The 22939-nt window shown below is 37.0% G+C and overlaps 1 protein-coding gene across 1 annotated transcript in view; it reads left to right on the forward strand.

Annotated features, from left to right (window-relative positions):
- Positions 1-22939, forward strand: part of SYN2 (synapsin II) — a 191060-nt gene that overhangs the window by 71220 nt on the left and 96901 nt on the right. The window contains exons 2-4 of the mRNA XM_064724417.1: positions 6508-6565; positions 9170-9261; positions 15465-15621. Of these exons, the coding sequence (XP_064580487.1) occupies positions 6508-6565; positions 9170-9261; positions 15465-15621 (307 nt within the window). The remainder of the gene's footprint in view (positions 1-6507; positions 6566-9169; positions 9262-15464; positions 15622-22939) is intronic.

The raw sequence follows: 22939 nt of genomic DNA on the forward strand, positions 1-22939 counted from the left end.
ATTAGTTTTATCTCTGTCACAGTCTCACAAACTGTGAGTTCTACAGCACTTCAACAAACTAAAAATGGAGTTCTATCTCTCTACAAGGCCTTTTAAGGATAAACTGTCCAATTAAGAAATGATACCTCAATTATTTGTACTTTTAACCCAATAACCAACCACCTGTGGCTGCAATGATGAATTTTTATCCAATTACACAAACCACCCAAACCCATGGAGAAGAAGGTGAAGAAGAAGAAGAAGGTGAAGAAGAAGGACCAGCCTGCACCCTAAAACCTCCATCTTTCTTTTTATATATTGCTATATTTTAAACCCTTAAACTCTGAGTTTTCCATCCTGTGATATTACACACTTTTAAATAAAACTCCACACCCACAATCCCAGCTCTATCATTCCATTCTGGAAGCTTCTCCACAACCCAGGTCAGTGCAGTGTTCTCCTGGGGGTCAGTGCCTGGCAGCACAGAAAGTTTGAAATTCTCATTTTCCAGGGTTCCAGCACTGGTGTTCCTCTATGAATGGGCAGCTCAGAGGTGCAGAAATCCTGGCAGAATTCACTGGGACAGTGCCAGGGGCAGCCCAGCTGGGAGGATTGTGCTGAGATGCACCAGGACAGCAATCCTTGCCTTTGCTCCCAGTAATTCTCTTTCCATCTGTTATGACTGACAACTCCGGTGTAGAAATATTTGATGCAGTGATTTCAGGTTCAGAGACACCATGAGCACTCAGACATACTGGCACAAACAGCTTTTTCTGTTGTTGTTTTTTATCAGCAGTTTATTTTCCCCTTCAAAATGATAGAGTGAGAGTGAAGAAGTGCATCAGTCATGCCCTACCTGGCATGCTGGGCAAAAAATGTACGAAATAAATCAAATTTCAGTTGGTGTTTCTGTGAACTGTCACCTCCTGGGGTGGGGGTTGAGATGCACCAGGACAGGAATCTTTGCTTTGCTCCCAATAATTCTTTTCCCATCTGTTATGATTGACAACTCTGGCACAGAAATATTTGATGCAGAGATTTCAGACACCATGAGGACTCAGACATATTGGCAGAAACACCTTTTTTTTGTTGTTGTTGTTTTTTCATCAGCAGTTTATTTTCCCCTTCAAAATGATGGATGAAGAAGCGCATCGGTCATGTCCTACCTGGCGTGCTGGGGAAAAAATGTACGAAATAAATCAAATTTCAGTTGGTGTTTCTGTGAATTGTCACCTCCTGTGGTGGGTGACTGTGTCCTTGCCATGGAGAGGGCATTGCACCCAACTGGGTGATGAGCAGCAAAGCAGAATTGTGAGCCATGGAAGCTTCTGGAATCACCTGTGCTGTCCCAGGCCAGGAAAGGCCCTGCTGTGCAGATTTACAGTTAAATGCAGATTGTCAGATTTTAAGCAGGATTATTTTTAGTTCCATATCAGTCTTTTTTTTTTTTTTGCAGAAATGTGGAACAAGTAAATAAAGGAAAGCCTTAATTCACTGTGGTTAATTCTATTTAAGCATGATAACCTGATCAGAGGTGAGTTTCCCGAAGGAAGCACAGCAAATGTTGGTGCTGTCAGCCGTAGAGCACAAGGATGCTGACACAGAAATCCCCCCTGGTGTCAGTGGGATGGGGTTTAATTCCCATAAAATGAAAATGCTGTGCAGATCTTATCGTGCACTCGTTTTGTTAACAGCAGCTTGTGGTCTTCCTGTATCTACAAAAGCCTTTTTTAACTGAGATAAAGAACAAATTATTTCTAAGCCCATTTGAACTTGAAGACTGGGCTCAACTTGAAATCTTAACTTGACGACAAGATTTTGTTCCTCTTCATCTTTTTCTGGCCTGTCACTGAGACATTTTTAAAGTCCATGGAATTCTGGATGGATCTGTGTCATTTATCTGTCAGTACCTTTACATGGAGTTCACTGATAATTGCAGTAAATCAGTTATTTGGGAATATTCTGTATGTATATATATATTTATATTTATATATTTTATATATATATATATAAATATATATTTGGGAATATTCTGTATATATATGCACATATATACGATATATAAATATATAATATTTGGGAATATTCTGTATATGTATATATACATATATATATTATATGGACATATAAAATATTTGGGAATATTCTGTATATATATATACACATACATATGATATATATAATATTTGGGAATACTCTCTATATATAGAATATTTGGGAATAATATATATATACATACACATACACATATATATGATATATACATAGAATATAGAATATTTGGGAATATTTTGTATATATATGCACAAACACACATATATATGATATACACATATAAAATATTTGGAAATATTCTGTATATATATATACACACACATATATATATTATATACACATATAGAATATTTGGGAATACTCTGTATATATATACATATATATATTTATGATATATACATATAGAATATTTCTGAATATTCACCAGATATATACAAATATATATACACAAATATATATACAAATATATATACAAATATATATTTGTATATATATATATATTTGGGAATATTCTGTATGTATATACACATATATATATGATGTATACATACAGAATATTTGTGAATATTCAGTATATATGCACACACAGAGATATGTATATATATATATATATATATATATATATATATTAAACCAGGTCTCATGGCATAGTAAGATACTGTGGACCTGTAGGTAGATGCTGTGTAGCTGAACAGGGAAATAAATCAGATTTATTATTTATATATTTTGAACCCCCTTTAATGCCTCTGCCTCATTCCTTGTCCTTGGCAAAGTTCAGTGGGTGGAGTGAGTTCCGGCTGCCTCTGTGGCAGCTGCATATTCTCTGGTGCTTTAATTTTAAATATGAATTGTGCAGCAAGAAATGCATCAATATTTCAGGTGTTCTGAGCAGCCTCTGTGGGCAGCATCCCTTCCCCAGGTGGAGTTTCAGGTGGATGATTTATGATTTTTTTTTTCCTTTTCTTCTTTACCTACAATGCAGAAACCATCCACACAGCAGAGCAGTGTCACTGTGAGCACCCCTGGTTTGGGTGTGCTTGGTTTTTGGTTTCACTGCTGCTGGCCCGTCCTGCCCAGCTCTGGGAGCTGCTCACAGCCATCCCACTCCCTGTGCCAGCAGGAATGGGGCTCAACAGGAATCTGAGACTGCAATCGAGGGGAATTCTGGAAATAAATAACACCAAACAATTGCGTTCCTCAGCTGCCCTCAGTAAAAAATAAAATCAATTACCATAAGCATGTAGTGGATGTCATTGTGACAGGACTGCCTCTTTCTTTGGTTGCAAATGGGGAATAACTCAAGCAGGGCATGGCTGGATTTCCAAGGTAGAGCAAATAAAATTAAAACTAGGTTCTGTTTCATAATAACCACATGCTAACTAATGCTTAGACTTTGTTATGAAATGTTCAAGTCATGAAAGTTTCAGTTGTTCTTCAGAGATACCTGTGGAGGTTTGGGGGTTTTTTGGTAATCTGTAAAAAGGTATTCCTTGTTTGGATTTAAATGTTTAATACTTTTTATTTATATTATAGTTTCACAAATTCTGAGTTTTATAGTACCTTAACAAACTAAAACTGGAGTTGCATTTTTATAAGGTTTTTTAGGGATAAACAGTTTAATTAAGACATGACATTGAAATTATTTTATTTTTAACTTAATAACTAATTACTTGTGGTTAGCAATGTGGGTTTTTTAATCTAATTACACAATACTACTTAAACTTATGAAGAAGAAGGATTAGTTTTTAAAAGTTTTGTCTTGATTTATACATATTATTATATTTTAAAAGTTTAAACTCTAACTTTTCTGCTGTATGATATTACACACTGTTATTGACTCTACACACCCATAATCCCAGTTCTGTCATTTAATTTTGAAGCTTTCTCCATGGCCTCAGGTCAGTGCAGTGTTCTCCTGGGGTCAGTCAACACAGAAAGTCTGAAATTCCCAGGAACCAGGGAATTCCAACAGATACCAAGATAAATTCCTGCAGTCTGTGGCTCAACATTTGGAGAATATTGTGGAATATTATACATTTTCATGAAAGCTGTTGGCTAAAGCTGCTGCAAAATTGATTTTCTTGAAATGATTGAATGTCAGATTTGTTTTCAAGCCTCAGATTGCTTAACTCCAGTCCTCACTGCTCCTGTTTATTTTCAAAGCTGAAGTCATTTGTTGAAATGTGAATCATGCCAGAGTTTAGCTCTTTGGAGATTGCCTCATGTTCGAGCAGAGAGATTGAATTTAGAGGAATAGCATCTCACTAATTAACAGCTAATGAGTGTTTTGGTTATCTCACCAACACATTCTTGGAGTAGAGAGCAGCAGGGTCAGTCCTGGGCTCTCTGTGCTTTCCCAGCTCCATTCCTTCTCTCAGAGCTGCCAGTTCCCGATATGTGTCAGGGCAGCTTTTGGGGGAGGTTTAATCTCTGTATAATTACCATTTAAATTTTAAGAAACCGAGTATTTAAACTGGTTTTCCAAGAGGCAGCTTCACTATAATGTGGCCAAGATAATTATATTTAAATTAAATGTATCATGTGATGTCCAGTAATGCACTTCCCTCACCTGTTTCTGCACCAGACATAAAACCCAGGAGCTCATCCTGCTGCCAGCTGTTAAACTCATGGGGACCAGAACTGGAATTTTAGGTATTTTTTGCAGTGGTGAATGTTTAGTTTTTCAGAGGGGCGTTAAAGTTGTCTGTGGATGTGAGCTGGGTGCTCTCCTCCTGAGGCAGATCCCTGGCTTTTCCCATAAAACACATCCAGAATCCCCAAAGCTTCCAAGGGGTGATGCTCACATTCCTCTTAAGGGATTCCAAAATAAATTTGGAAATATAAACAAGTGGTTAATGGTATTTCTGTAAATTAGGTTTATATTTAACTTCTACTTTTACTATGGGCATAAATATTTGGTAACACTAAATGAGTGTGCACCTCCTAGAACAGAACAATGGATTTCAAACTTCATCTTTCCTGTGTATTTATTGCAAGAATACAGTTAACAAAATAATAATACAAATGCTTTTTTCTTTGTTTCCTTCTCTCCCATTGCATGTTTATACAGAATTAATGGTTGGGCAATATTTTACTATGTGATTTCAGTATAAACCCTTCTACCATCCATTATCCATATCCTTAAGAAATATCCTTAAGAAATACCCTTATTGTTTATGAAATGCTGCCCAAGGCAGGGTTTACATTTGATTATTAAGAAATTTTGTTTATCCACTGTTCAAACCAGTGGTGAAATTCTTCTGGATCACAGCAGAAATAAATTATTAATATAGGTATTGCTATTGCTTTCATTGGGGAGGTAGATTTCATTAAAAACAGCAGCATTTCGTTAGATGCAATGCATTGGATGCACTTTGTTTGATGCATTTTGTTTGATGAAATGCACAAAGCTGCTCTCCTTTAACACTTGAGGTGATGTTCTGTGCTGTTCAGGTTTTGAATTGTGCAGTGATTTTTTCCTTGCACAAGAAAAAAGCAGGGAAGGCACCCTAAGCTTTGGCTTGAGCAAAGGAAGCACAGAGAGGCTGATCCCATGTTCCTTCAACAAGATCAGTGTCAGAACAATTCCTTTTTATCAACAGATTTATCTTTTTTTGTTGAAATTCTCCTTTAGTCCAAAGCAGACACATTCAGCCTGAGGGATACAAGGGATGGATTCCTGCAGGAATGTGTTTGCAAGGCCTGGAGCAGTGAATTCTGTTTTATCCCAGAAACCCTGGTGCATAATAATTGCCCATAAACTCTCCTTCACATTAATTATTTCATACCAAGTCAGTAGAGAGGAAGGAAAATTGATTAGGAACCCAAGCAGACACTCAAATATCTGACAACAGCAGTCTCCAGTTCTCTGACACTTCAACAACAATAGAAAGTTTCTAAGCACTGGTTTATTCCCAATAAACCAGTTTTTCTAAATGAGTTCTAATATGAAATATAGTAGTCTACAGTTCTCTGACACTTTAAAAACAATGGAAAGTTTCTAAGCACTGGTTTATTCCCAATAAACCAGTTTTTCTAATTGAAATATGTGGATAAAGATGAATGTGAGCGGCTGTTAGGAAGTTGTGCACAGGGAAATGAATTTCCACTGCCACTGTTGACTTTGAGGGGAATATTCTACCTGTTTAATAGGATTTTTTTATATTGTTTACCAGCTGTGAAAGCTGTACTTCTGGTGTTTCATCATTTCTGTGCATTTTCACCTCAGTGCTGGAAATCACATCCTGCTTTTATTACAAAATATTGTGGGAAGGGGTGAAGAATACAAGGGTGGCAAAGAAGGGGAATTTTGCATGTGCAACAGGTAGATTTCATATAAAATATATTTATTTAATATAAAATATATTTGTGTGTTTTCAGGACATTGAAGGCAGTACAGGAAGTTTTCAATAGACACTGATTACAGATAAATACATCCTTGATTTTCTCTCCTTTTTTTTTTTTTCCCTGCAGGGCCAAGGCTTTTCGTGGAAAAAAGGTCCATGGAGAGTATGACATAAAGGTGGAACAGGTAACTGGCTTAGCCTGAATGTTATTTTTATATTTTTTATATTTATATATTTTATAGATAGATAGATAGATTATATAGATATAGATAGATATAGATATAGATATAGATATAGATATATAGATATAGATATAGATATAGATATAGATATAGATATAGATATGATATATATAATATAGATAGATAGATATGATATACTATTAGATGATAATATGTTATTTTTATATATATAATATATATAATTTATTTTTATATTTTTATTTTTATATCTGTGCATTTATAGAAACACATATATTTAATAAATGTGTGTAATCCCTCCCTGAGGGGATTTAAAAGCTCTGTGCATGTGGCACTTGGGGACAGGGTTTGGCCTTGGATTAATGATGTTGGAGATTATCTGAGAGGGCTTTTCCAACCTCAATGATTCCATGTTCTCTGTGCATTCGTGTACAGAAATATTCACAATCTTTTTGCCCCAAACCCCTCACAATTAAGGAAATTTGAAGGTTTGGGCTGGGGCAAAGTTGATTTTTTTCCCCTGGATCTGCTGGGATGTTGGTTTCCTATGTTTCCACTCACAGCTTTGGCTGTGAATTCTGTTCATCCCACCCCACAGTTTTCCCACTTTTACCCTTCTGCTGGGTAAAAAATTATAATTTTTTCCCATTTTTACCCTCTGGGTGTGGGGCTGAGCTTCCAGCTGGGGTTAAACCACACCAGCCCATTTTTGGCACCCAAAATGGGCTCTTCTGAGGGGATTTTCACCGTAATTTTCACAGCATGAGAAACCTCTCGTATTCAGGAGCTGTTGCCTGGAGACTGTGAAGTTCCCAGACACTCCGTGAATTACTTGTGGCAGTTCTGTATCACCAATTCCCCACTCAGGAACAGAAATGTGCTCTGGGTGCAGTCCTGGCTTATGAGGGTTTAAAAAAAAATCTACGATAAATAAGAATATACGGAGATATAATTTAGGGTGGACTATTTATAAAAAAAAAAATCCATAATAAATAGGAATAGGCATGGAGATATCATTTAGGATGCACTATTTATTTAAAAAAAATCAATAATAAATAGGAATACACATGGATATATAATTTAGGGTGCACTAGAATTATAACTATTTTATTTAAGCTGAAACTTGGGATTTAAAGAAATCTTTTCATTGCTTTTGAGTCTTGAATTGTTCAAATAGATGCTGCTGTACAAAGCATCAGTCCTTGAGTTGTTTTGTCTGCTTTTAGAGAGGGTTCTTTTTTTGCTTTTTGGGGTATTTCAGGTTGATTTTGGGTTAATTTGGGGTGATTTTGGGTCACTCACCCTCCCTGGCCAGGTCATCCAGCTCCTGATGGGGCTTTTGGGGTGATTTTGGATGATTTCAGGCTTAATTTGGGGTATTTTTATGGGGTTTTTTTGCATTTTTCGGGTGGTTTTCTGTAAACCTGGAATTCCCTTCCTGTGCTGCTAGAATTTAATCAGAGACACTCTGCAAGTTTTTGTAGCTGATGAGTAACACAAATCCTTTTGTTACTCATCAGCTACAAAAAGCAACCACTGCAGTGTCCTGCTGCTAATACCATTTATTGTATTATTGTATTATAACAGTATTATTTATTATAACATTTATTTTTATAGTATTTATTATATTATTATTACATATTATATATATTCTTTATTAGATATGATTTATTACATTATTATCATTATATTTGTTATGTATTATGTATTATGCATTATGTATTATATTATATTATATTATATTATATTATATTATATTATATTATATATAATAATGAATATATTATTATTATATTTATTATATATTTACTATATATTTATTATGTAGTATTTATTTTATAGCACTTATTATCTTTTTATATTATAGTATTTATAATTTAGTATTTTTATATAGTATTAAATACTATAATATTTTACATTATAGTAATTATTTTTATGTTATAGTGTTGTTTTTATATTATAGTACTTATTTTATATTATAGCATTTAATATAATATATAGTATATATTTATATGACATATAAATATCATAATATATAAACATAATTTTATATAATATATAATATATAATATATAATATAATATATAATATATAATATATAATATATAATATATAATATATAATATATAATATATAATATAACATAACATAATATAATATGACATAATATAACATAATATATAATGTATATAATCCCTACATTTCCTTATATCATATATATATATAATACAATATATAGATATATATAATATATAATCCCTACATTTCCCTGTATCATATATATATAATATAATATATAAATATATATAATATATATAATCTCTACATTTCTGTGCAGACATGGAGGAGTAAATCCACTTGCTACTGCCCCACAATCCATTTCCACAACATTTTTTTTTTACCTTTTGCTCTCTTTGGATTAAAACCTTTTGAAATGTGACAAATGCTGCTGGATCAATGCCCTCTTGGTGCTCATTTTATTTCAAATGTAGATTCTCAGCACCTCAGGCCCTGATGCTGAAAATAAGGAGAGTTGGAAAATAAAGGTAAAATAAACCAGACTGACTAACAGGAGCCTTTTCTTCACAGGCAGAATTTTCAGAAATCAACTTGATAGCCCATGCTGATGGCAATTATGCAGTTGATGTCCAAATCATTCGAAATGGCACAAAAGTTGTCAGGTAAGCAAAACTCAGTGGAATATCAGCAAAAAGCAACAAATGGCATCATGGGTGGGTGGGAAAGGTGCTGAGTGCTTTGTTGTGTTTGTGGATTTTGAGATTTTGAGTGATGCCCCTCAGCGAGAGCAGAAAATAAAATATCTGATTTGTGACAACCTTTCTGTGACAGGGAGGGCACATCTTGACATTTTAATCATGGGGAAAATGGATTTATTAAGGGAAGAAAGTCCAGAATAAAGAATACATGTTTGGGAGTTGGGGTTATTGATTTGGGTTTTATGTTTGCTACAGAAGGACACAAATTTGGTCATTTTGTTCCTGCCAGACTTTCCCAGAATAGCAGAATTTATTTCCAACATGGAATATTTTCTATTGAAACAGACCAGGGCAGTTCCTGGAATATTTCAGCCTGGTTGAAGCATTTTGCTTTAAACACCTCACATTTCCCAAGAGCTGTTTTGTCTAAAGAGGATGATGCCAAGGAAGGCAGGGTAAATTTAACTTTTGGGTTTTTTTCAGCGAGGACATCAACAGCCTCATAAATGTGAGGGGAGAAAACAGGGCAAAGGAAAAAATTAAGGAAGTATTAGAAAAGTTATATCAGCAAAATTATTATATTGGCTAAATTATTATCAAAACTATATCCAATATTTTATTTAAATGGTGAGAATTGCTCCTATTTTGGCATTTATGTGTAAGTGAAGTGTAGCTGCTGTTTGGCTGAAAAATTGAATTTAAAGGCAGAGATACACAAGCTTGTCCTGGATCTTTATGGTTTGCAGAACAGATCTCCAAATAAAAGATTCAAATATTTCTACTCATTCATATAAAAAAACAAACAAGGAAAAACATAATAAAAAAACAAAACAAACCAAAATACCAAAACAAAAAAAATTCCAGGAAAAAATATTAAAGATAAGTTTATGCTTCAAATTCCCATTCTTTAATCTCTGGCATGTTTTAAAAATATTGCAGTTCAATACAAAAACAATGATCTTGTGCCAAACCCACAAGATTATTTCCTTAGAAGAATAAGAGATTTGATTTTTCTTAGGGTTGGTGGAATTTTTTAGCCAATGATGGAAGTTTTGGAGCCAAGAAATCTCCATCACTGCTCCCTGGTGGCTTCTCTGTACTATTCCAAAAAGTGTTTTAAAAAGTATCAAGGCCAAGTTGCCATCAAAACACATCAGGAGAAAAGGAGGGCTGGGAACCTCCAGAAAATAACATCTCCAAAGATCTGCAGGTCATGAGAAAACTTGGTAAAAGTGCTGCTGTTCTTTGTTAAAAAAGGAGATTTGTGGTATCAGATAACTCTGAGGATGAGATAACAATATTAGAGTTTTATGTGTGATTTGTTTCTTCAAATAGAACTACCTGAAGCTGATAATTTTCCCCCAAATCTGGTGTGAGGCACCTGGGGTTGTGGCTTGTGGAGGTGCAGGCATGATGGGAGAGAATTCTCTGTTTCTGTGATAATTGGAGATATTTATTATCAATAATAACAAATTATTAGGCCCAAAGTGACTTTAGATCACAGATTTATGAGTAAATGATTAGTTAGCAAAATCACAGAAATTTCAATGACAAAATTTTGCTGGTTTGGTTTAGTTTAGGAGGAAAAAAAATATTTAACAGCACTGACTTGTTTGGTTTTTGTGAATGAAAATCATACCATGAAAAATTATTTTTTCTGTAGCATAATGCTGAGATTTTTGGATTTTAATGCTTGAGCCACAATTAAAATTTCCCTCCTGGCCTCCCTCTGGGTGCAGGCGCCCCATCCAGCATTAATTACAGAACCAGAACAATTATGGGAATGTACCATATTCCTTTGAGGAGTTTTTACAAAGCAAACACTATTTCTTTATTTTTAATTTTTAAAAAGTACATCCCCTCCATTCCCCAATTCTTTCATTAAATTGGTCTTTGAGAGGACACTTTCTGTTCTTTTATTCGAAACCACAGCACTGTCTGGGATGTGTTATCCCCTTTATTTTAATAAATAAAAGTTGCCTCTTTCTTTCACTGAGGAGTCTGCAATTTTAATGAGGGTGTGTGGGAACTGGAAAAACAGAAACTTCTACAGACACTGAAGAGTTTGACCTACAACCTTAGAAAAAGCTTAAATTAATATAAAAATAAAATTAAAAACATTAAACAAAAAAATAATAAACTTATGTTTCTATAATTGCAAGAAAAATATACCTCAAGTAAGTAAAACACTATATTAATAAAATAGTGAATATTTTATAATATAAGGGTATGGCTTAATAGAATAAGCTAAAAGTTTAAAAATTATAATAGAAACATATATATATATATATATATATATATATATATATAAAATAAAAGCCTATTAAACAAAAATATCTACAGTACAACCAAATTAAATAAAAATAATGAGTCAGAAAAATAAAATAAACCTTATAGCAACTATCTATTAAGTTAAATGTTATATATTACCTTATAACAAAAACACTTGTAACTACTCTTAAACTATTGCCAGCCACTTACTCTCACAGATCTCACAGCCTCTAAAACTAAAATATTTATCTGAATAATAAATCATTCTAAACCCAAAAATAGTCCCATCCCTTCATTATATAACAGCAATAAAGGCATCATTAATCCTCTAAGCATTATATTCATGCTGGGCCAGTAAATTGGATTTCCATGTTCCAAACTCTTGAAACTTTGATCACAGCATCTCAGGGTTGTACTGTAGATATTTTTTAGGAATTCTCTTTAAAGGCAAGGATTTCTTTACAGGTTTTGCTCATTGAGCTTCAGTGCCATTTTGGCGACTCTTGATTGCAAATCCTTAATGTTGCTTTTGCCAAATCCTGCAGGTTTGGGGTTTTTATTTATTTTTACAGTGGTAAAACGCTGGCACAGGGTGCCCAGAGCGGCTGTGGCTGCCCCTGGATCCCTGGCAGTGCCCAAGGCCAGGCTGGACAGGGTTTGGAACATCCTAGGAAGATGCTTTTCCACTAGATGCCTTCCACCAGAAAAGAAAATGAGCTTTAAAAGCTCTCTTCCAACCCAAACACTTCTGTGATTTGAAATTCAAGAATCCAGCTAATCTACTTGGACTGCTGCATCCAAGCTGGGATCCCAGAACTGCTAAAGCAGTTTTACCATGGACTTTAATTGTACTGTTGTTTTTATTCTACCAGACTGAGAATTCAGAATGATTTTGTAATCTTCAGAGTGTCTCATTTCAGTAAACAGCTTGTATTTATTTAAGGCATGTAAATAATTTCGCCAATTTACTATGCTAATTTAATTTACCCTGCAGTTATACCTCTTTTAGGAATGTGAAATCTTCAAGCTAGTCTGGGCTTTCTTCCCCTGTAAAATTGGAATGCAGAAAAGACTCTTTCAACCATCAAATTTGGGAGTGAATTTCCCCTGCTCTGGAGGCTCTGTCCTGTTGGTTTGGGTTTCCTATTTTCCACAAGCTTCTCCAGGAACAAAATGTCAGGGTTGGAGTAAGGTGGGGATGGTGTCAGGTTGTTGGCAAAGGTGCAGGGTGACAGGCAGGGAACCAGGGGAAATGCTGGTCAGACACCAGAGAGAAAAGGGGGAAATGCAGTGGTAAACCTAAAATTCATTTTGACAAGTGTCTTGATCAAAAGTCCAGTTGTGATTCTCTCTGTTGTGCTCTGATTCCATTTGCCACCAACGTGGTTGCTTCATCCCTACTGTCCTTAAAACAGCCTGATAATAATTGTGAAAAAAAAAACCCAAATAAATTGTTCCCCAAAAGCCCAAGTTCGGGGCAGAGCCCTTTGCCTGCTCTAGTTTAGCATGTCACTGCTCAGAAACTGGAGAAGACAAACAAAGGACATGTCTAGAGGTTATAGATGTGATTTATCTGTCAGAAGGAGAACAAACTGATCAATTATTAATTATTAATATATTAATTATTTATATTTAAAATTTTTATTATTTTTATAATAAATATATATTTAATATATAATAAATAAATATAATATAATATATATTTATAAATTATATATTATATATTATATATTATATATTATATATTATATATTATATAATATATATTTATAAATTATATATTATACATATTATAATAATATAAAATATAATAAAATATAATAAATATATAATAAATAAATAAATATATAAATAAAAATATATTTAAATACATTTATTAAAATATAAATAATTATTTATATTTTAAATAAAATTTAAAAATATTTAAAAATTAAATATTAATATATTAATAATTAAAAACAAAAATATTTCACCATGATAATTTCTCTCTCCTCTTAATAGAATTCCATTATTGAGGGGATGCTGAACAGATTAAGGATGTTGCAGATTTTCATGAAGGCCATCATGGCCATTTCCATCTTTTATCATTTATCGTTCCCCTTTGGTTTGAGTGTTTTTCATGAAGCCATCATGGCTCTTTTCATCTTTTATCAATTCCCTTTGGTTTGAGTGTTTTTCATACAGCCATGATGGTTCTTTCCATTTTTTTCTTTTCTTTGAGTATTTTTCATTGAGCCATCATGGCTCTTTCCATATTTTCCCTTTGGTTTCAATGTTTTCCATGAGGATATTATGGCTCTTTCCAGCTTTTGTCATTCCCCTTTGGTTTAGTGTTTTCCTTGAACCCATCATGACTCTTTCTAATTTTTAACCTTCTAATTTTCATTTCCCTTTGGTTTGAGTGTTTTTCACAAAGACATCATGGTTTCTTTCCATCTTTTCCCTTTGGTATGAATGTTTTTCACGAAGCCATCATGGCTCTTTCCACATCTTTTATCATTTCCCTTTGGTTTGAGTATTTTTCATGAAACCATCAGGACTCTTTCCACCTTTTATGAACTCCCTTTGATTTGAGTGTTTTTCATGAAGCCCTCATGGCTCTTTCCACCTTTTATCATTACCCTTTGATTTTGTGTTTTTCATGGAGCCTATCATGGCTCTTTCAATCTTTTCTAATTTCCCTTTGATTTGAGTGTTTTTCATGAAGCCATCCCAGCTTTCTCCATCTTTTGTCATTTCCCTTGGGTTTAGTGTTTTTCACAAAGCCCTTTCCCTGGCTCTTACAATATTTTCCCTTTGGTTTGAGTGGTTTTTATAAAACCATCATGGCTCTTTCTAACTTTAATAATTTCCCTTTGATTTAGTGTTTTTCATGAAGCCATGATGGTTCTTTCCATTTTTTCCCTTTGGTTTGAGTGTTTTTCATAAAACCATCATGGCTCTTTCCATATTTTATCATTTCCCTTTTTTATCATGAAGCTACCATGGCACCTTCAACCTTTTATCACTTCCCTTTGGTTTGAGTGTTTTTCATGATGACATCATGGTTCTTTCCATCTTCTGACATTTCCCTTTGGCTTAGTGTTTTCCTTGAAGCCATCATGGCTCTTTCCAACCTTTGTCATTTCTCTTTGGTTGAGAGTTTTTCATGAAGCCATCAAGGCGCTTTCCATCTTTGGTCATTTCCCTTCTATTTAGTGTTTTTAATGAAACCACCATGGCTCTTTCCACCTTTTTTCATTACCCTTTGGCTGAGTGTTTTCCTTGAAGCCATCATGGTTCTTTCCAACGTTTGTCATTTCTCTTTGGTTGAGTGTTTTTCATGAAGCCATCATGGTTCTTTCCAACGTTTGTCATTTCTCTTTGGCTGAGGGTTTTTCATGAAGCCATCATGGCGCTTTCCATCTTTGGTCATTTCCCTTTGGTTTAGTGTTTTTAATGAAACTACCATGGCTCTTTCCACCTTTTTTCATTTCTCTTTGGCTGAGAGTTTTTCATGAAGCCATCATGGTTCTTTCCAACGTTAGTCATTACCCTTTGGCTGAGGGTTTTTCATGAAGCCATCATGGTTCTTTCCAACGTTTGTCATTTCTCTTTGGTTGAGAGTTTTTCATGAAGCCATCATGGTTCTTTCCAACGTTTGTCATTTCTCTTTGGCTGAGGGTTTTTCACGAAGCCATCATGGCTCTTTCCATCTTTTATCATCCCCCTTTGGTTGAGTGTTTTTCACAAAGCCATCATGGCGCTTTCCATCTTTTATCATCCCCCTTTGGTTTGTGTGCTCTTCCAGCCCTTCCCTATTCCCCCACCAGCCATTTCCCCCCACTGCACACCTTGCTGTGGAAGGAGACCCAGTTTGCTGGTGGATTTTCAGGACTGTGGATGTTTTTTGGCAGGTCGTTCCGGCCCGACTTCGTGCTGGTGCGGCAGCACTCGTACAGCATGGCGGAGAACGAGGATTTCCGCAACCTCATCATCGGCATGCAGTACGCCGGCGTGCCCAGCGTCAACTCCCTCGAGTCCATCTACAACTTCTGCGACAAGCCCTGGGTGGTGAGTGATGCTGCTGTGCCTTTGGGGGACCCAGAGCAGAAAGGTTCAGAGAATAAAGTGGGGATTGATGAAAGCCTTCAGCAGGCCCAGCCTGGGCAGCCACAGCCTCCAGGGGCTGCACCCAAGGTGGGCTGTAAGAGTTGAAATGAGGGATGTGGGATTTTGGGTGGCTCTCCAAAATGCAGTTTATTCCATCCAAAATGCAGTTTATTCCATCCAAGAGGTTACAGCAGTCCAGGGTTGTGGGTGACAGAGCTGTGCCCACAGCTGTCAGCTCCAGCTGCAGCCAGGCCTGGAGACCCTTTGGTTTTGGTTACAATGCATTGGACACTTTTCTTTGCTGAGCATCTTCATACAGAAGAACCAATCTATAGCTTAACTTTTATCTATAGCCTGTCATAACTACTATAATTACCATATTCATGCTACTGTTCTCTGATCACTAAAAGTCAGTACATTACAGTTTAAGCTAGAAGTTGTTTCTCAGTTTTCTTGCAGTAGAAAATTCTGAGACCTTTTTTTCTGCTTGCAACTTTGCTGACTTGTTTGCCTGTGCTATCCTTCTGCTTGGTAAAAACATCTTATTTAAAGTAAGTTTATCCTTTGCTCTATGTCATGAAAACTCTTTCTAACTAACACACCTTTTGCCTTCTTAGTTATCCAGTCAGACTGGCTCAGCAATTCTTTTCTCCCATATCAAAACTTGCTTCCATCTCTATTCCTTCATCAGACTCTACATGCAAAAATCTTTTTGCCAAGCACACATATCTGTGAGACTTTCTTGTCAAACTTTCATCCTTCCCAGCAGTGATGGGCACGAGTTTGTCACACAATTATCAGTTTGGTCATTCACAGATCAGGGGTTAATGCTCCAATTAGAACTGCAAGTAATGAAGTCATTCACCCCCAGTTTGCTTCCCCCAACTCACTTTTATTTATGCTTTTGGGGGCCTGAGGCAGTGAGGTGTCGTTTGGTTCCAATCCTAGAGAGGAATTGTCGTGTCTGAAACCAAAACCTGAAAACAGTAACCAGCACTCTGTATGGAGTTTTAAAGTTATACCCTAATGCAGTACAGGATTTGAAAAACATAAAAGCTAAATCCTAAACTGGATTTAAAAACATAAAAGCTAAATCACTGCACCTGGAAATTTCCTGGGCCAGGCATTTCAGCTGCTGCATTGCATGTTTCACTCCCCTTCATGAACGCTGATCATCAAACTTCCCTCACTGAGCAGTGAAACAGTGGAAGGATTAAAAACCAAACTAAGATATTTCAATAATTTTTTTTTTCAAAGAGCCAGTGTGGGGACAGAGAGGAAAAAATCTTTGTAGTACAAATAGAGAAGTAAGTGAGGCATCCAACGGAATGCTCCCCACTGCTCACACGCTTCCTCAAGTGAGGAAAGAGTGTTTATTCACAATTTGTCTGGGAAAAGCAAGCTGAGAATATTTCTCATATTTGTGGTTTTGAACATAATTTGAACAGGCTCTAGCCAGTGTTTTCCTCATTCCTGTGAAATTTTTGGGGCTATGCTTTAAGCAAGGCCACCTGAAGGGACTGGTTTCCTCATTTGAAAGCCCTTTTCATAACCCTGTGCCTCTGTGGTGGGGTTGGTGCTTTCAGTTATCCCTGGAGGCGCCCTGGAGAGCCACTGAGCTTTGCCAGCTTCAGGGGAGAAGCCAATGCTGTTTTTCTTGGCAAGTTCTGTAGAAATGGAGGCAGAATTTGGTGATCCTTTTGGTTCATGTACAGCTAAACTTTAGCAGGAGCAAGTCAAAATATTCTGCAGTAAAAAGTGCTGATCCAGAATGCAGTCCCTGCTCCTACAATTCCATTGTCCAACAACGAAAACAACTTTAAAAAATCCCACTTCTCATAAATAGCCAAAATTTCATTTTTCCCTCTGGTATCTGGGTAAGAAAAGAACAGTTGTCAATATTTTTCACAAGTTTTTTACTTGTTTTTTACTACAATACTTTTTATTGCCTTGAAGATTTTAATTTTTTAATATTTACTATGAAAATCCCTCCAAACAATTGTCAGCAGTTTTTAACGTACACCTCTTGCAGCTCATTTTATTATCCTTTTATGCTGCAATAAACTGCTGCAGGGGGGGAATAAATAATTGATAGAGCATTTACAACTTCTCTGTGCACACTGTACATTGCTGAATTCATTATTTTAGTGCATCCCCTTTTTCCAGCTGTGTGGCATTTCCCAGTGCTTTGATTCAATAAAAATTAAGGAATAATTCTTCCTTACAAACTGCCATATCTGTGTTTTTATCACTTTATCACTGCCCTTAATGTGAGTCCTAGTGAGGAGTGTGAGCTTTTAGTGTGAGCACAGAAATAATTTCTGTACAAACACCAGGAGCTCTGTTTGGCTTTTTCACTTGAATTATCCTGCCTTGTGCTGGTGGTGGTGATGGGAGATGTAGAGACCTCTGTGAATATCCCAGAACAGCACAAAATCCTCATTGGATTTGGGAGAGAAAAACAGTAGAAGAACTCATGGCCCATGGAGGGATTTTTGGGATGTGGGGTCAGGATTTGGACTTCCAATGCCCTTCCAACTCAGGATATTCTTTGCTTCTATAAAGGCATTTCAGAATACCTTTATATAATATTTTCAGGTACCCTGAGGAGTAAAAATCCCTTAACCCAGCCAACTTCATGGATGCTCAGATGTTGCAGCAGAGCCCAGGCACTGTTGGTTTTGCCAACATCATCATCTGCCTTGCTTGGTTGGACCAATCTGGTGTGATTTCACTCCCTCCTGGGTGAAATCCCTGCTGAAAATTATTGTGGATGCCTGGGAATAAACTAACTCATCAGTCTGCTGCTGCCTGCTAAAATGAAGGGTAAAATCCACTGTGCCCCTCCGTGGCCATGGCCATGCTTGGATTTGGCATCAATTAATCCCCTCTTTGGGGCATGGCTGGGATTTCTCCCTGCACAATCCCTTTGTCAACACCAGCGCCCTGATATCTGTGTGGAAATTCTCTCTGCAAACCTTTCAAGTGCAAAAAGCCCCATGGAAAAAGGAGAAGCAGAACGCTACAAAAAGCCATAAGTAATAATCTTTACTAATTCATGAGAAATAGATTGACTTTCCTGCAGGTAGAATGTGGAGTGGCAGAAGGGAATTACAGCTTTGATAACAGCAGGGGGAAAAAAGGGGGTGTGCAGTGGAATGGGCCTTAAAAGGATGGAAAATTATTGGGTTAGCCATGGGCAATGAGTCTTCCTTGTATCAGAGCAAAAGTAGGAGTAGTGTAGATCTGTAGGAGGGGAAGTCAGGGAGGTGAGACTGAAAGGGTTTTCAGATAAAATGAGAGTTAGAATTCAACGTACAAGGTCTTTGGGCTTTAAATCATTGCTCTTCATGTGTCAGGTGTTTGGTGTTTCAGGAACACGCAGCTCCAGATGTAGAACTGAAGGCAGATTCACAGATGTAGAACATCTTTTCAGCTCTGAGGGCAGGTTCACACTCTGTGCCACACACTCCTGCCCTTAATTTTGCAGGAAAGCTCTTTTTGTACCCTGCCTTTCTGTGCACTTGGCAATCGGCAGTGAACAAATCTGTGTTTGATCTGAGGTGCCTCATTGAAAGGTGGGGTGTGGTGGTTACAATATTTTCTGAAAAATCCTTTCCTTAGGATTTTTCCTCCTGAGAAGCTGAGAGGCCTCAGGAACAAAATGTAAACATTGATTATCTGCTGCTGTGGAATGCAACAGGTGCATCTGGGATTGGTCTCATGTTGGTTGTTTCTAATTAATGGCCAATCACAGTCAGCTGGCTCGGACTCTCTGTCCGAGCCACAAGCCTTTGTTATCATTCCTTCTTTTTCTATTCTTAGCCAGCCTTCTGATGAAATCCTTGCTTCTATTGTTTTAGTATAGTTTTAATGTAATATATATCATAAAATAATAAATCAAGCCTTCTGAAACATGGAGTCAAGATTCTCATCTCTTCCCTCAGCCTCAGACCCCTGTGAACACGGGCACAGGGTGTGGTGGGACGATGGCCAGGGATGCACTGAGAGCAGGAATTAAAGTTGTATTCCCTGGTGTCAGGGCATGCACAGCTCCTCCAAATGCACAGCAGGGGCTCAGAGCACTGCACAGCCCTGTGAGCAGCCAGGTGGAAGGAAATGCTGGAATTTCCTTGGAAATGTTGGAATGAGTGTGTGTGGGGAGATGTTTCTGCTCTGAAACGTGTCCTGAGCGTGGGGTTGTTACAGCACTCGGGTTATTTCACTCCTCTGATAACATTTAGCACTTAGCTCATGGAAAATTCATGGCCCTGCCTCAAGATGGGTTTCACTCAAATGCTGGTAAGGATGTCAGAAAGCTGGGGGAAAGCATGGCTTTTATAAATAAAGGCTGAGTTCTTTATTGCTCAGCTGCGGAGGAACGGTTTTAAGGTTTGTGCCCTCCTTGAAGAATTATTATTAAAACATTAGAAAGTTTCAGTTCAGGGTCATGTTGCAAAGAAATTGTCTTGGGCATGAAATAACCCCATCAAACAAGACTAGAGTTTTACCTGGTTCAATTTACAGCTACACTGAGTTAAGGTGAGGCAAAAACATCCACTGTCCTTGTAGGATTCCCAATTCTCCTCACAGTTTTACTCATATTTAATGGGGTGCAGATCCTGCTGTAAAGCATTTATGAAAAGGAAAAGTTAATCCAAAGCAAATATTTGATATCATTTAAATTATCTGTTTTCCTTTAGAAAACATCATTCAGTAAATAAGGGAGGCTTCCCTTAACTGAGGCTTAGGAGCTTTATGCAAACTTTGTCATAGCACATGATGTCATTGTCCCTGGGGGGATTGGAGATTTAAATTCCACGTGGATGTGGAACTTAAGGACAAGGGTGAGTGGTGGACTAAGAAGGTCATGGTTAGTTCCTGGTCTGGGTGATCCTACAGGGATTTCCAACCCAAATGAGTCTGTGGTTCCATGCAGGTGTGTGAAGCAATTGTGGAGGCCAGAAGGAACTGCAAAATGTGGGGATGATATCAGAGCTTGCAGCATTAGGTGAATCCCATTATTTTAATTATGAAATTATTTTAAAATAATTTCATATATAATTCAAAATAATTTAAATTTAAAGCATAATTTATTTATTAAATTATATATATAAATTATATATATTATATTATATTATATTAAAAATATAATATAATATTTAATTTAAAAAAAAATTTAAAAAACAACAAAACCCATGTATTAAAAAATACAAAATGTGATTTGCCAGTGTCCTGTGTTGAATTAAAAGAAATTAATTCTTCCTGCATCCATCTATTTGAATCATTCTTGTAATGATTGGTGTGAATCTTCCATGCTGGAGGGTTTCCTTCAATTGAACCCTGCTGGATTTTAGCTTCAGTTTCAGATATTGGTGATGGGGTGCAGTGTTTTTGGAACACCCCAGTTTATTCCCTGCCCACCACACCGTGTCCAGCAGCTTGCTGATAAGTGGAATCAGGCAGGGAGGTGGAGTTGAGTGACACCAAAGAGGCAAACTCTGATTTAATTGTCAGGGGCTGCAAGGTTCTGTCACAGACATCTTTTATGAAAAATCCTTTTTTTTAGGATTTTTTTTTTTCCTGAGAAGCTGGGAGGCCTCAGAAACAAAATGTAAACAATGATTATCTGCTGCTGTGGAATGCAACAGGTGCATCTGGGATTGATCTCATGTGTTTGTTTCTAATTAATGACCAATCACAGTCAGCTGGCTCGGACAGAGAGCTGAGACACAAACCTTTGTTATCATTCTTTCTTTTTCTATTCTTAGCCAGTCTTCTGATGAAATCCTTACTTCTATTCTTTTAGTATAGTTTTAATACAATGTATATCATAAAATAATAAATCAGCCTTCTGAAACATGGAGTCAGATCCTCATCTCTTCCCTCAGCCTCAGACCCAGACTGAACACGGGCACAAGGTTCAATGTCCAAGGCTGCTGTAGATAGAATAAAGGGTTGGGGTTTATTTCTATTCCTATTTTATTTCTATTTTATGTCACATTCTTGCTGTGATGTGATAATTACAGGCACTACAGGGGCTGGGCTGGTGCTTTCTGACAGTGCTGAACCTCCCAGGCCTGCAGAGACCCCAGAGCTGCTGCCCTTGTGCACAGCAGCTGTGCGTGGCTGAAGAGGCAGAAAACCCTCCCAAAACCAGAGGGGAGCCCATTTGTGCTGAAGCACCTTCAGACGTCCCACTCTGCCCCAGTGTAGGAATCTGTTGTTATCAGGGCTTTTAAATGCTAGAGCAGAGCCACAGAACACTCAGTTATGCCAGAATGTCTCTCCTTGCTCAGCCCTTGGGAGGGAACGGTGGGAATGGCTTTTTTCTCTCAGACCTGGTAGTACTGGAAACCTCCCAGTTGTTGTTTGTTTCTTTTCCTTCAGTTTGGGAGCAGACAGCCAAACACTTCTTTGCGAGTTTGTTGATATTTTCCTTGGTTTGCTGCTCTTGCCAAGCTTACACAACTCTGACTTCATGTGCTGTGTTCTGCTTTGCATTTCTTTTGCAGGCGCTTTTCTGCTTCTCTGTCTTCACCTTCCTGCTCTAGCCGGCCATTTAACTTCTCTATTTTTACCTTGCTTTCTTGGAAGGTCTGTTTTAGCTGCCCTTTCTTGCTGTTTGATGCTTTCTAGTGCTCTTCCCCACCTTGCTGTCTCCTCTGTGCTGCTGCTCCAAGCTGCTCTCTTGTGCTTTTTCCCACTCCCAGTTATACTTTAAAAATCTTGAGCAACAGATTGGAGCACTGGCAGGACATTTGTCAGGACTCTGCAGGGAGGAGCAGAGAAAAAGAGATGAGCTCTGTTCCCTCCAGCTTCCTGTTGACACAAATTATTGAAGCTATGCTAATGGGAGACACAGCCACGCAGAGGAGATTCAATTTTGTGTCAAGGCATCTTCTGGAGAGCAAACCACAAACAAATAAAATGAATGTGTGCAAGAAGAGAGGCATTTTGAAAAGCTATCTGCTGTAAATCTGGGAGATTTTCAGTGCTACTCCATGTTGGGTTTAAAAAAATGAATTCTAAATGATTATTTAAATGTAGGAAAATCCTAGCAAAAGTCAGATCTGTACAACAATGCTGAGCAATGGGACGGAATTTGGCTGGTTATTGCTCTCTTTCACATGCCAGAGGGGGATTTTCTTAAAGGTCAAGGCTGGAGAGTGATGCCCTGCAATCTGGATGCAGCTCAGACAGGGAAGACACTGAGGGACACTCAGATTTGATATTTTAGCCAGTTCTATGTGTTCCACTCGATCAAACCTGGGGCCAG

This window comes from Zonotrichia leucophrys, chromosome 12, assembly GCF_028769735.1.
Source record: "Zonotrichia leucophrys gambelii isolate GWCS_2022_RI chromosome 12, RI_Zleu_2.0, whole genome shotgun sequence".
Lineage (NCBI taxonomy): Eukaryota > Metazoa > Chordata > Aves > Passeriformes > Passerellidae > Zonotrichia > Zonotrichia leucophrys.